The sequence below is a fragment of the Larus michahellis genome, chromosome Z (assembly GCF_964199755.1).
Source record: "Larus michahellis chromosome Z, bLarMic1.1, whole genome shotgun sequence".
Taxonomy (NCBI): Eukaryota; Metazoa; Chordata; class Aves; order Charadriiformes; family Laridae; genus Larus; species Larus michahellis.
In genome coordinates, this window is record NC_133930.1 from 21,976,574 (window position 1) to 21,990,939 (window position 14,366).

A 14,366-nucleotide genomic window follows, 5' to 3' on the forward strand; every position below is an offset into this window, starting at 1 on the left:
CTGAGGAATACAAACTTTCAACCCTAATTCCCCTCATTATCAGTAAACATTTACTATAATGTTAACAATTTTGCTGACTATTGCACTCCTAGCATAACTCAAATGCATAATATGCTTCAGCACATAAGATGCACAAGTTTTAGGCAGGAAAACAATGCAACTATCCCAAATCATGTGATTCTCACAGGCTATAGTGTTGTGCTTAGCAGGACAGGGATTAATAACACCTTGTACTGCTGCTATTAGCATAGTTACAGTATATGCAGCCTCTTAGGACACAGCTATACAACTCACTGAAACAATGCATTCTTTCTCCAACTGCTTCATAACTTACAGAAAACTAAACCAGTGTGCAAGAACTTAGGCAGTAGGAATCTGAAATGGCACTTGCTGACAGCCCACTGAATGATTAACATCTCCAGTTTCTGCTCCTGCTTATGAATTCTTAATCTCAAACAACTGACTCTGGAAGCAGTTGGCTACTGTACAGCTGCTGGACTTGGAAAGTTTTTCCTAGCTTTCTGTTCACCACCTGTCTATCTGCAGAGCTGCTTAGTTTTCACCATGGGTGCTCTCAGCTCCTACTTAAGCCCAAGCAAGTTTGAAGAATCAGTTGCAGATCTCGGTCCCAAACCAACAAACAAGTATCTGGTCCTTCACACCCAACTGCAGGATGGGACAAGGGGCTGGTGGGGGGAATAACTGCAAAAATCACAAACCAGAAGTAGGACTGCCCCTACCAGCATAGGAATCATCTGCAAGACTAGAGAATAGTGCCTCCTGAAAAAGAAAAGGGTAGCATCCTCCCGCTTACACTACAGACTAGCTGTTAACAGCCCTTCCCAAGCACATTTGAACCCTCTGGCTCAAGAAGGCCCAAATAAATGAAATTGTCCCACTTTCTTCATTGGTACTTAGTTAGTAAGTTATTACATAAAAAATAGGCACCATTCAAGCTTTAAAAATAAATCAGAGGCAAATCCTTTACAGCTGTTTGAAAAAAACAGCAATAAGTCTCTGTCCTTAGGAGATGACCCTGCACAGGCTGGAGGCTGGCAGGATTTGAGATTTAAGAGTTAGTGATTGCATTTCCCACTGAAAACACATGTGGCCCCTGATAAGCACCCTGGCTGTCTTATATCTTGGACCAAAGCACCTCTTTTTATGCACTGCTAGGGAGCAGAAACTCAGCCCTGAGGATTCCAGGATCAAGCATCTAAAATTCAGGGGTCGCAATATACATCTCAAGCCATCCAAATCCTTTCTGGGAATCTAATTTCAGTCTGCCATGACAGTTGGTAGCTACAGGGAATAAACAGTGGAAAGAAAACATAAATTTATTTTAATTTATTTTATAAAGACTCATAATGTAATCTCATAAGAAATCATTTGCAACTCATGTTCAAGATAAAGTTTAAATCCTTTTAGCAGTAATAATACACTATAAATGTCAGTATCCCCATAAGTATTCAGCTAACAAAACTTTCTTGGAATTGTGCAACAGGGAGGAAATGAAAACCTGCCCCAAAGATTTGGGTATTTGAAAAATCGCACAGGTAGATCAAGCACAAAGCAAATATCGCAAGGTTCTTTTCTGTTAGTAGTGAACATAATATGAACTGGTATTTTTAATGTTAACAGTAATTTAAATATCTTTAACTCCTCATTTACAGGTCTGTTACGTGCACCAATTCCTTAATAATTTGTACAGTACAAATGCAGCTTGCATACAAGTAGCTAAGTCGTTTGATTTCTATACACGTGTGACCATAACAATCTACACGTGTGACCATAACAATCACGGAAAACAACATACCAGTTAATTCTGCATAGACTGGAATCGTGCCTGGTCACCACTGCCTGACCCACTCGCAGTAGCTCAGAGAACGGCACATATCTTTTTGCCTAGTTTCTGACAAGGTAACTGGCGCTATTAATGGAGAAACTTTAACCTTGAGTTGTCAAAAACAATCATGAAAAAAAACCTAACAGAAAATCTTTCTAGGCATATATTTCAACAGATATGGAAGAAAATAGAGCACAGTACAGTCATGCTAAGTGACATTTAGGCTTCAATCAAAAAATATTTTTTTCAAACTTATTTGAGGGCTACGATTTTGGCTATTGAATCACAAGATTCCTCCCCCTCAAACAGCCTAGGCTACCAATTTCAAAAGATATCCATAAATACATTGAATAAGTATATTAGGCTACTTTGGTGAACAGATAAGTAAGATCTTTTGATCATTACACTACAAGACAGTTCAGATAATCCTCAAAATAGTAGCTTTCTGACATTTAGAATAACATTCAAGTGAGTAGAACGTGAAATGAATTAAGTTATCTTAGTAAAAGACAGTATATCCAAAAATCTATGATCTTCAAATGAAACGCCATACCTTGACAGATTAACATACATTCCTTTCTTTAAAGTAATATAGTTCATAAACAAATTAACATTTATGTATTAACTATATTAATAATAACCTTTAGATTCTATAAACAGTACTTACTGAAGATTCATTCTTTTAATAAAATGCAGCTGACAATCTCAACAACTTATAACATTTAAGGTAAAGTAATTTTATCCCCTCAGTGTTCAAAGTACTCAGTACTTGTCATACACATTTTAATTTTCCCAGTGAATGTATTTTCATGTATCTTCTAGATAGAGATCATCTATCCATTAATTTCTTATAGGATAAACATGAACAAGTTGTTGAAAAAAACCACCTTTTTTTTTTTTTTTTTTTTAAATCAGAGATCCACACTGCTCCTCCTATCCCCCAAATTCTGAACCCCAATTAACTTATGGTAAAAATACAAATTCAGTTTTGGAAGAAAACATACAAAATATACACTGCGTAGTGTGTGCACCTAAATATCTTGATTGTCAAGTAGCACAAATTTCCGCATTGACATATGCATTTCTTTGTTTTTAGAGACAAGAGTTTGTTTCACTGATCTTTGTTGATCCCATTTCTTGCCATCTTTGGTAGTCTTTTTCCTTTCGTGTAAGCGTGGTACCAGAAGTGGAGAAACAAGACTAAAAACACAGAGCCATACAGCCAAATAATAAACATGAAAATTGGATACTGGTATGGACAATCATCCATCATGTAGATTTGTCCTATATGGCATGTAATCATAATAAACTGGACCTGCAGGGGAGAGGTGAAAAGAAGAAAAATACTTTTAAAATAAGTTACAATCTTACTACAGCAGTTTAAAAAGATTCAGCATAACTTGCACACAGAAAAGCAGAAAGCGTGTTTGGGAGGAGCCTTTTTAAAATGTCAGAGATGCACCTTTAGACCCTCTCTCCCAAAAATGTTACTCCACTGAAAAAACATTTTCACCAAGTAAAGAAAGAGAAGTCCTTGGACAAACTGAGTTACAAGCAGCACTGAGAAAGCCATACTAGGGGAACGGGAGTCTGCCCTGGCCAGTTCAGAGAAGAATGAACAGTGTTTGACCTGTTACAAATGGGAGGCTCCGTTAGAAAAATTATCCAGAAAACTAAAAAAAACTAGCATGTGACACAAAGGTCCGCAGGTCTCCCGAAAAATGTAATGGAGGGTTTAAAAAAAAAAACAAAAAGTAATAAATTTCCACATAAACTCCAAGTTAATAGTCCACTGGTTGTGCCGCCAAAACAAAAAGACTTCCAGTTATAAATATTCAAGCTAAATTGTTCAGTTACATGTGGTTACATGAACTACTTAACACCAGACCTGGTGCAAGCAGACAGCTTCTCCCTACTCCACCAGCATCAGTGCTCAGTTCAAACAAATTGTTTAGCCAGAAGCTGAATTTTGAAAATTTGGCTATTAAAAAAGCCAGGCATGAAAAAGCACCCAGAGCAGTAACCTTTTGATCTATGCTGATAAAACACAATGTAATTGCTGCAAGAGTGTTTTTTAATGTGCTGAGTTAACGAGAGGTAAATCCTGTAAATACAAACATTTTCTGTGAAAGAACAGACATGAGATGCTAAAGAAATACTTCTCTTCCCTTTCCTTACTACTAGTCACACGAGTGTTCTGTACATTAATTATGTGTTGTTGGTGTAAAATTATATTCTAATAATTTTTACATGGCAATGAGTTTTCTTAATATATTTACCAAGTACTGCATAACTGAAAAGCACGTGTGTCTAAATCTGTGATTATAGTGAATGCTGAAGTCAGCAGATTTAAGTATATAACCAAGGGGAGCTCATAACTTGTTTTACTCAAAACATGAGTAAACCATGTACCAACTGCAAACTACACACATGAACATAACTAGAAGTACAAATGTATTGCATTAAGCCTGTGTTAGCCGCAGTCAGCTTTCTGAGAACTGTTTACGTCAAACAAAATTACTCACGAGTTGTATAGTTGTCATGTATTTTTTCCACCATAAGTATTTATGATAGGCTGGTCCCAAAGAACAGATTCCATAATAAGTGTACATGACAACATGGACAATGCAGTTCAGCAAAGCATGAAATGTTCCCAAACCACCTGTAGAAAAACAAAATGTAGTATTATTGCATTGGGTATTCAAAAAACCACCTTAGGTTCTAGTAGTTTATTTGAGTTGGGGTAGGAAAAAAAAAAAAACATATACCACAAAACCTACAGACTTTGATTAACCCTCAAAGTATTTAACCTGAATTGGGTTGACACCCAATTCTGTTCTGAGGGATCACATCAGTTTGCTTTCTCCGAAGAGACTTATCTAAGCATTTCCAAAACAGCAATAAAACATAGCTGATCTAATTATCAGTAAAAGGTTTTAGTGGAATTCTTTGTTCTTTGGGTTCGTTTTTTTATTATTTTTATTAAAACCTATACATGATGGAGACATGGAGAATTTAATAGAAATAGTGTTCCTCCTGTTTAACACCTCTTTTCTAGACATCATGATGAACTCTGGAAGAAGATAAGTAATAATTCCCTCCCCAAAACAGATTTCCAAATTCCTGGGGAAAGAATCACAGTTTCTGTTAGTAAGTTTTTGGAATCGTAACCTAAGTCAGGGTCTCACAAATCCATGGTCCATCTCAAAGCCATACTTACAGTGAAAAGGAAATTTAAGGCCAAGTAGCCCCATTTGGGGCAAACTCTTGATGGAAGCTGCTAAGATACAAACATTTTGCAAAGCAAGTAAGGAAATATTTCCTTTTCCATTGAATCAACTATGGAGTTAGTTGAGCCTGCTCAAAGTAATTTTATTTTAAAGAACACAAGAAATTATAGGTAAAAATGATCCAAGAAGTGCAGACAGCAAAGTATTTTTAAGAGAAATATGAACATGAAAACACTGAGCATCAGGAAGAAAAAAAGATGACATGAAAGTAGGTACTTAGTGAGGGAAAAAAGCCAATTTCCTTTTAAGAATCATTCAAGTTAAAAATAAAACTTATTTTGTGATTTTAGTAGCTCACACTAATTTTCCAGCTTGAGAGATCATAACTCCTCCAGCTGTGATTGCAAACTTTCTTTGAAACTTAGCTATTTGTATTTTTAAAAATAATTTGAGTGTTCTTACAGTGCAAACATACATACTTTTTTTGGCTTGCACAGTGAATATTCGAACAAAAAAATAATTAAAGCAGAGAAAAAAAAACAAACCAACCTAATCAACAGTACAAAAACATGCTCCAAAAAGCAACATCATACATAAGCACCATTTTACAATTTCGTGTTAATATCCAAGCAAAGAAAAATCTCCATTCAAAGCTGTTAGGTTTTTACAAACAAGTTGAAAACTTGATCAATGCCGCTATTTAGAAGGAAAGTGGTGAAACTAAATACAAGATAATCATCAGCAGGACTGAAATTCTTGGGAAAAAAAATTAAGTTATCAAACAGAACAATATTTGGAAAGATTAGTATAAAGATAAGCAACGGAGTTGCTCTGAATCAATATGAGGAACTAATATTAGCAGAGGACAAAACAGTTCTTGCATACTTTGCTGAAACTATTTGTCAAATTATCACATGGGAAATTTGAGTCTGATGCAAAATCAGAAGCCTGTAGCTGGTATACTGATCTGATGTCCAGATAAAAGGCAGAAAGTTAATCAACTACAAATGGAAACTTTTCAAGGTTGAAGAGGAAGGACTGTTAATTGCTGGGTTGTTGGGTTTTGTTTTGGTTTTGTTGTTGTCGTTGTTATTTTTTTTTTCAAATCTATAAACACACTGAACTGTATGCTGGGAAAACTACTCATAATTTCATCATAAACTTAAAATACCAGTTACTCGGCAACATTTGAGAAAAACGTGGTCAAGACACCAAGACACCACCTTCCTAATAACAGAAACTCAACACATACAGCAGAAGGATATCCTTTTCTACACTAGGAAAATCTACACGCTGAACATCTTCAAAAGTCTCATCTACAAATCTTCTGGACTGCTTCCAGGTCTTATTTGTATATTCATAAAACAGACACTAACAGATCAGATTTAATAAGCAATGGCTGTCTTCATCGATTTGTCACCGATTTTCTGGGAGAAAAAAACATGCCACACAACATGAGTGAAGAAACATGTACAAACTAAACTTATTTCTTGGTAGAAACTCCTACAAGAGCCCCCCCACCCTCTTACAGATGGGCTACTAAATCACTGCATTTCTCCACTCTGCTTATCAGGCTGTTCTCATGGCAAGCTATATTCATTAGCCGTGCACACTAATAATGTAGCATAAGAAGATGCATACGTAGACACGCAGAGCAGGAAAGAAGGAAGTGAAGATAAGCTAGAAGTGGACAAAGACTTTCAATTCATTACAGAAGCTTATTTTAATTGTACTAAGTAAGGTCCAGAAAATATTTCTGTAGTTTTGTGAAAGTCAAAGTATTAGATGTAAATAAACCTCAATTATGCTACCTAAAGCCAGTAAAAATAACTGCAACAAGGCCTGAAAAATTTCTTAATCAGGCAAAAAGAGATGAAGACACAGTTGTCCCTTCCAACTCATTTCTTACGTTTCAGGGGGACAGATGTCTTTGAAGTCATTTCAGCAGCGTTATCTGCCTCATATGCCTCCTCTAGCACTTCTGATTTTGCAGTCACATCTTTGTCATGTAATAATGCTCTTTGTTTATATACAGGTCCCTTTGCTTATATACACAGGTCCCTCCTTTGCACCTTTCCCCCCCCACCACAAGAAACCAACGCTGGACAAAATGCTGTCAAACAGGAAAAATGAGAATTCTGCACCCATTTAAATAATTATGTTGATCTCAGATGTTCCATCAAATACTGCAGGTATCTACATTTAAAAACATTCATGTTCGCAAGATTTTTGATTCTGTGTTTTAAATATTTTTGTCTAGCATATTTAACTTTTACAGCTAGAAGGAATGTACAACTTAAACTCTCTCTCCACTACCTGCAGCAAATTTGACTCCAAACCACCAGGTCCATGGCATGATGGAATGATGAAAGACATGCAGGAATGTTACTTGGTTGTTTTTCTTACGCAGCACAAAAAATATCTGAAACAGATTTTTAATGAACAGAATGTTACAGGAGATAATCGAGCCCAACATACTTACAGAAAACTGTATGCATCAGTGCTGGTTGTTCACTACTATAGATTTAAAAATTCTTCACAGTTGCAGTTTTGGGAGAAGAAGGGAAGCTGAGGTTCTGGATATGCAGACTAGTTTTCCAAAAAAAATAATTAAACCAGTATGTAAAATCCACCTGTGGATTCCCAAAAGCCAGGGCAAGCTTTGAAAGTAAATGCCTATGGTTGAGCCACCACCGATGTGTGCAACGGACAGCGTTAAGATGGACTTGCTTGGACTGAGAAGTATCTAGAAGCATCAGATTTTAAGTCCCCTGAACTACTAAGGCAGGGTCATTTGAGAAAATTAACTGAAGAATTAGCAACAGACAGAGACAGCAGAAAATACTACGTTAGAGAAATAGCACTTTATTATGAACACTGACTTAGCTGCCCCTGGAAAAAGGCAAAATTGGACAGAATATAGGTAGGTATTCATGATCGATATTGACTGGTCACATTTTAAAGGACAGACATTGAGGGAAGTGTTGAGGGAAGTGTTAAGGGAATAGAGAGCAAGAAAACTGTGTAAGGAGAAGTCAGGTCATGCAAAGGGTAGTATCAGATGACAAGCAAAGGAACACAGAAGAAAAGAAGGCTGGTGTGCCAGGGAAAACATTTGGAAACAGCTGACTTCAATACAGCCAAGAAGTTACGTTTGCAATAAAACCAAAAAGCTGCTGAGAAACAAGTACCTGAGTGGGTGGATTCAAACAAAACATTTTTTAAAAAAGATTTTTTCAGGCCTAGTACTAATTAAAAAGAGCAGTCTAACCACTGGGTAATAAAGGTAAATAGAGGACTAAACTTGTCAAGCTTTTCCAGTTTTAGCATTCCTGGCCCTTCCATTGCCATTCCATTTGGCTCAGTCAGTAAGATATTCCCGTGTTGAATCATGAGTATTTGCAGATGAAAGTTAGATGGCTAACTTTGCTGGCAGGGTGTAGAACATCCTAACTGCTCATGAGTCAGCTCCTGAATCAACACTATTGCACCCCACACAATAAGGCAAACGAAATCACAGCTGATTCCAACACTCAGAAGCTAGTTGGAGAATAGGTAAAGCGCCCTGGCGAGGTGTCAGTCTTGGGAGGAAGGGAAGGCAGATGGCTGCTGGTGGTGAGCGAGGTCTGCATTCTGCTTCAATGCATTGCTGCTCAGACTTTCTCTGAAACAAGTCAGAGAGACAGCCTGGTATCAAACACATCTATAGTGACCACGAAGGCATGCAAAGGAATTTAGAGGAGGTAGGTATGGCAATTTGTGCTGTATTCAGAGCTGCTGATGCAAACGTTCTGGATGTGGAAGATAAAATCTGAAGATGACGTGTGAAAAAAATTCAACGTGATCAACACCATTTTTTATCTGCAGTGTGGGAACAAGAATTGCCATACCAAAACAGGTTAGTGTATTCAGCTGTAAAACGGACATGTTGTCAGGGCTTCCTAAATTTTTAAAGGTGTGTTCTCTCATTAACATTTTTCCTGATAATAAAGGAATGACAGTGTAAATGGACTGTAAGACGAGACAAGATAATAAGGGTAAACACCTTGATGGTATTCCAATAATTGAAGGATGGAGGGATAAATAAAGAGCAATTTATGCTCCCAGCCCCCAACAGCACCGGTTCTTCTACTGTGAAAAGGAAACGTCACTACTTCTTTTATTAGTCTACAAATACTTACAGTGTCTAATAATTCAATGAACTTGGAAAAGTAGTAAAGCCAACAAGTTCGCACCATCTGCAAGAGTAAAAACCAGAAATTGCCACATCACAATAGCCATAAATAAAACTAAACAGCTGCAGGAAAAATAAGTAACTATATAAAAAAGGATTGGGACAAGTAAGCGGTATCACAAGGTTGACAGAAACATTGAAATGTAAGGTTTGATTGGTTTTTCTTTAAAAACACAAACAATTTTTTAATCATGAAGGAATTTTAAAACCAAGAAGAACAAGGTAACAAATATGTTGCTGCTTTTTTTTTTTCCCCCCAAGCAAGCAACCCCTCCAGTTAACTCACATGCTCTACATTATGCAAGAGGGCATTTCCATTTAGTGTATTCCACTCTACAGCAGTGGTTGTTCAAAAAGCATTTCCAAAAATAAAGTCAGTGTAGCATGACAATTCAGCTTTGCATTTAGCAACTTACTCTTAGAGCTGTAGGTGACCTTGAGTAGTCAACGATATCGCACCGGAATGAGTACCCTGTGGCCCAACCTGACATAAGAAACTGGAGCAAAGAAAAGGGAAAGGGCAAAGATTTACTTTATGTCTTTTGAAAAATTAATTAATTTCGGATTACTTTTGCAATCACTAAGCAGGAGGGGAAAACAATATTAAAAACTTGTTGAATCAGCAACCTTGTCAATCATCCACCTCTGTGTGGGCCAGCTACTATAAAACCCTCTGCTGTTGCAGATTAATGAATTTCTAGTTCCAGGACCACACCTACAGACAAGAACTTTCTTCCTACACCCATTATCTCAGCATTAGTAACTGAAGAGGAGAAACAGATGCATCTCAAAAACAATGTTAGAAAAGCAACTTACTGTATAAATCAGACCACAAAACCAAATCAAACGTTTTTAAATTCATTGTAAATTGTTATCACGACCAAACATCTTAATACTGAAAAGAAACCAGCAGAGCATCTTAATACTGAAAGAAAAGCAGCACAACAGAAAAATATAGCTTAATATCATTAAAGACAAGAAACGAATCAATATGCACTATATTTTTAGGATCATAGTTTCTAAAATTTTGCTTAGTTAAACTATGTGATTCAATTAGTCTCTCCCTGAGAGGAGGGACGAGGAGCGAGGGGTTTACAGTGAAGAGCACACACATAACCAAAGGACTCTATGTAACAAATATCTTTTAATCTTTTCTCTTGGAATATGTTAAAGTTAAAGCTCAGACAAGAGCAACATTGTTAATATTACACTTGGCTCATTGCCCTGCCAGCCACTAGGGCTGCTGCATCTTAGATCTGTTTTATAAAGTGCTTCTCGTCCATTGATCATCGCCGTCCACTCAGGCACAACAGCGAGTTCAGCTCTCTTCACAGACTGAGGGGTTTAGTCTGCGACTGCAACAGATGTTTAGCTTCCTAAAAGAATCAGTTGCTTAAGTAAAACAAGATTTGAAACACCACCAAGACAGCACAATCCTTAAGCACCCACCCAATGGCTGTGATCCAAAGTGGGGAAGAATCAGCTTTTTGCTGGGAGCCAGACAATAGCAGAGATTCAATCTGTTACACTCTATCCATGCATTCCTTCATTAAATTGTAACATGGAATTCTTGACAATTGAATAATGTGTTACTGTCAGACACAAACAGAAGTTTAGTATTTTTTTTGTTTGTTTCTGAGGGTTATATCCAAAACCAAACTTAGCCCTAAATCACAAAAGGAAGTTTGGTGATTTTTCAAATAAAGGGGTAAATAACAAATGCATGCATCTTGCACACCACTTATAGCTTTCCACACAATGGCCACAGCACACAGTAGCTGCTGCTGCACTGGCTGTAGAGCACTTAAAAGAGATGTCAGGCAAGTCACTCTAACTTATGATGAAATTTATGCAAACTGAGCTGAAAGGTATCCTGCCAATTTGGCATGATAATCTGACAACCTTTTGTTAAGAGTTTTCCACACCCAAAATAGCCTCATAGCCAGATTTAACACAAAAAGGGTCAGTACTAGCATAGTGATGTTTCACCAAGCAAATGTATAAGGCTATCATTCACACAATGCTACTGTTAAATAGCTACACTTTTGAAAAAAACCAAAGCACAGCCAAAACCAAACCAAACAAACAAACCCCCAAAACAACAGACATTATCTATCTTAAGTTTTAAAAGCTGGTTCTGAATTAAAATTTTACTTGGTCTGTCCCATTCATGGTTACAGATTTTTAGGTCATTCAACATACAGTGCTATGCAACTCATCAGGCTTTCCAGTTTTGAAAGTCTAACACTTGCTTCAGCTATGAAATATAGCAAAATCTCAACATTCCTATTGAGAAAAAGAGCATTTACTATTTCTGGGAGAGGAAAAAAAAAGTAAATTAAAAACAAAAATCAATGCTAAAGATTTTCATGTTAGTTTTGTTGTTCTTTTGTTAACTTCTGTCATTTAAAAGGCAGATCTAACTGAAGATTATTCTATAGTAAACATACTCTACACAGTGTGTGAAACATCAGTGTTGACTGTCACATAGTAAGACAGAAACAATTACAACAGACTAAGAAAGAGATGTAGTCTGCTTTAACTGCCAGAGCCCAGGGAAATTAAGTACATTATGAGGATTTTTAATTTTGTAAAATTATATATAATTACACATAGAATATTTTACAATCTCTCTTTCTAGGTATGAATGATTCCCTTTTTTCATGTTTTAGCTCAATCAGTTTAGCATACTGCTTGGAGAAATATAATTAAAACAATCAGAATAATAGTTTTTTTGAGAATTGCAGAGTGGAAACAATGCATTTATTAAAAGTTACTAAGAGGACAGTTAGATACAAAATATATGTTACAAATAAAAGTAGTACTTACTTCATAAGTCATATATAGAGAGAGGGCTACCACACTAAAATTGTAACATGCCATTATCTGCCTGAGTTCAAAAGGTTTTTTATTTTCCATCAGTTTGGGTCCCAAGGAAGTGACAAAATAAATGTAGGTTCCAATGATAAACGTTGTTGGAAAAGGTGAAGACATGAGTGGCCAGCCTTCAAGTCTTGGATCTAGACAAAGTGGGGGGGAAGAAAGAAAAAAAAAAAAAAAAAAAAGAGAGAGAGAAATCATATCCTTCCAGTACTTAATAAACCATAAAATGGCCACAGAAAGGTGCTCAATTCTTAATGGTTTTGGTTTTGCTGTCACTGATCATGTTTCAGAGTCCATTCACCTCAAATCCATACCAACTGGATAACAAGATTTAGCACCTGTAGGATTCAGTGCTTCTTTTTGCATCAGTTCTTCACACATAATGAAGAGGAGACACATAAGCAACCTGAATTTCGGTCTAGAGCTCTCCTCTGTGAAGACTCCACATTTTCACATATGAACGAGGCTCAGAGGGCAGCACGGGAAGGCAACGCACAAGCAGATCACCGAGGCTACATTTCCATCTGAGACTTCATCCTTCTGGAAAAGCACGAACCTTATTTCACAAGCTCAAGTCACAGACAGGGACTAGCCCCACTTTTCAAGATTCTTGAGCTTTATAAGCAGTACTGCATTAGACATAGCAAGTACAGGGATTTTAACGTTAGAAGACCTTCTGTCCCATCAGCTGGTATTCACAGCTTAGCACATGAGGCTTCTGCCTGTTGAGCCCAGACACGTCACCACTCTCACAGCACCATAGAACACACTTTCATATTACCAGTCTCCAAATGGCAAAAGTGTTGCAAGTTCCCCTCCAGTTACCCCAGAGAGAAGTATTGCAGAGAGTCCTTCTCCTACACACGCACTGCTCCCTCTCCCTGCAGCTGAGGCTCCCTCTGAGCTTCACCATGACCCCACTGCACCCTTCTGTGGTTCATCACGGCGTCCCATCTCACCAAAGACTTCAGCGTTTCTCCATAAGCAGGAGAACTGACATGAGCTTCATGTATTTCTTTCTTTTTTTTAACGTATATTTTTTTCTAATTTTTATAAATTGACTTTTGGAAGATTAATTTCTGAATGATTCCAAACTTAACGCCTGACTCAGTAAACTGCTGGTTTCATGGTTTGCTCCTGTGTTTTGGGAGTGAAATTACACTACTGCAATTTTTGCTAAGTGTTTAGTTCATGGACAAATGTCTTAAGTCAGTGATTTTCAACCCACAGCATTCAAGGAACATGTCACCCATGAGACCCTTTTGATGTTGTTTGCAGCCACTGGAAGTTTTAAAACAGATTGAGGAGGAAAGCACATTGCTCACAGGCTGTGATGTGCCCTGTGCTGGTGCCCACAGACCGAAAAGGACTGTGAACCACAGCACTGGGCACCTGTATGTTTTGCACTGCAAGAGAATCACCAGCTCTTCACAACTGACTGCTTTTTTTTGCATCCACCCCTTGCACTGATGCTACGAAAACTTTCCCATTGGTGTTCCCAGCCTGATCCTGAGGAAACCATGTCCAGCCACTGACGGTACACTACAAGATGCCAAATACAAGCACTGTTAGGCAGGGAGATGAGGAACTCAAATTCTGAAGTCATGGGCACTGCAGCAGAAATACTGTGTCACCCAGCTCCATCCTAATCCACTTTGTCGCATGAATTACACTGATAAAACTCCCTTTTCACTTGCATGCAGTGATTCTACAGAAAAGGAGAAATGGTTCTCAACTGTACTGGAAAAAATAAATTAGTAATTTTATTGATCAAACCTTAAGTGCTTCTCAAGGTTTCCCCAGGAATCTGCTAATCCCTGTCACTATGTGCCTACCACAGTGAGGAACACTTAGGCGTGCCACTGCAACGGATGCGTTTTAACCCCAAACTTGAGATCTTCTCTGTCGTTTTTTGGTAAGCATGCAGAACCACAGAACATGAAGCAAAACACGTTTAATATCCTCATTCCAGTTGCAACAAGAGACTAAAATTCCTTTTAAAAATGGAACTGTGACACAGTTAATTACTCTGGGGATTAATTTCAAGATACTATAACTTATCAGGGCTTTTATTTCTTTTACTTTGCAAAAGCAAAATACAGTTAACATCATGCACTTAGCTCAATCAACTGATAAAATATCATTGTTTGGTAAGCCTTATGTTCAGTAGCAA

The 14,366-nt window shown here is 37.4% G+C and overlaps 1 protein-coding gene across 4 annotated transcripts in view; it reads right to left on the minus strand.

The window, feature by feature from the left end:
* Positions 1-2,754: 2,754 nt before the first annotated feature.
* Positions 2,755-14,366, minus strand: part of ELOVL7 (ELOVL fatty acid elongase 7) — a 32,506-nt gene continuing 20,894 nt past the window's right edge. For 3 of the 4 annotated variants that reach the window (XM_074570658.1, XM_074570657.1, XM_074570659.1), the window contains exons 3-8: positions 12,140-12,330; positions 9,727-9,807; positions 9,258-9,314; positions 7,393-7,498; positions 4,372-4,508; positions 2,755-3,161 (exon numbers count right to left, since the gene is read on the minus strand). In XM_074570658.1, coding sequence (XP_074426759.1) covers positions 2,958-3,161; positions 4,372-4,508; positions 7,393-7,498; positions 9,258-9,314; positions 9,727-9,807; positions 12,140-12,330 — 776 coding nt within the window. In that variant the 3' untranslated portion in view covers positions 2,755-2,957. The remainder of the gene's footprint in view (positions 3,162-4,371; positions 4,509-7,392; positions 7,499-9,257; positions 9,315-9,726; positions 9,808-12,139; positions 12,331-14,366) is intronic. The other variant, XM_074570660.1, reaches the window with a different exon arrangement.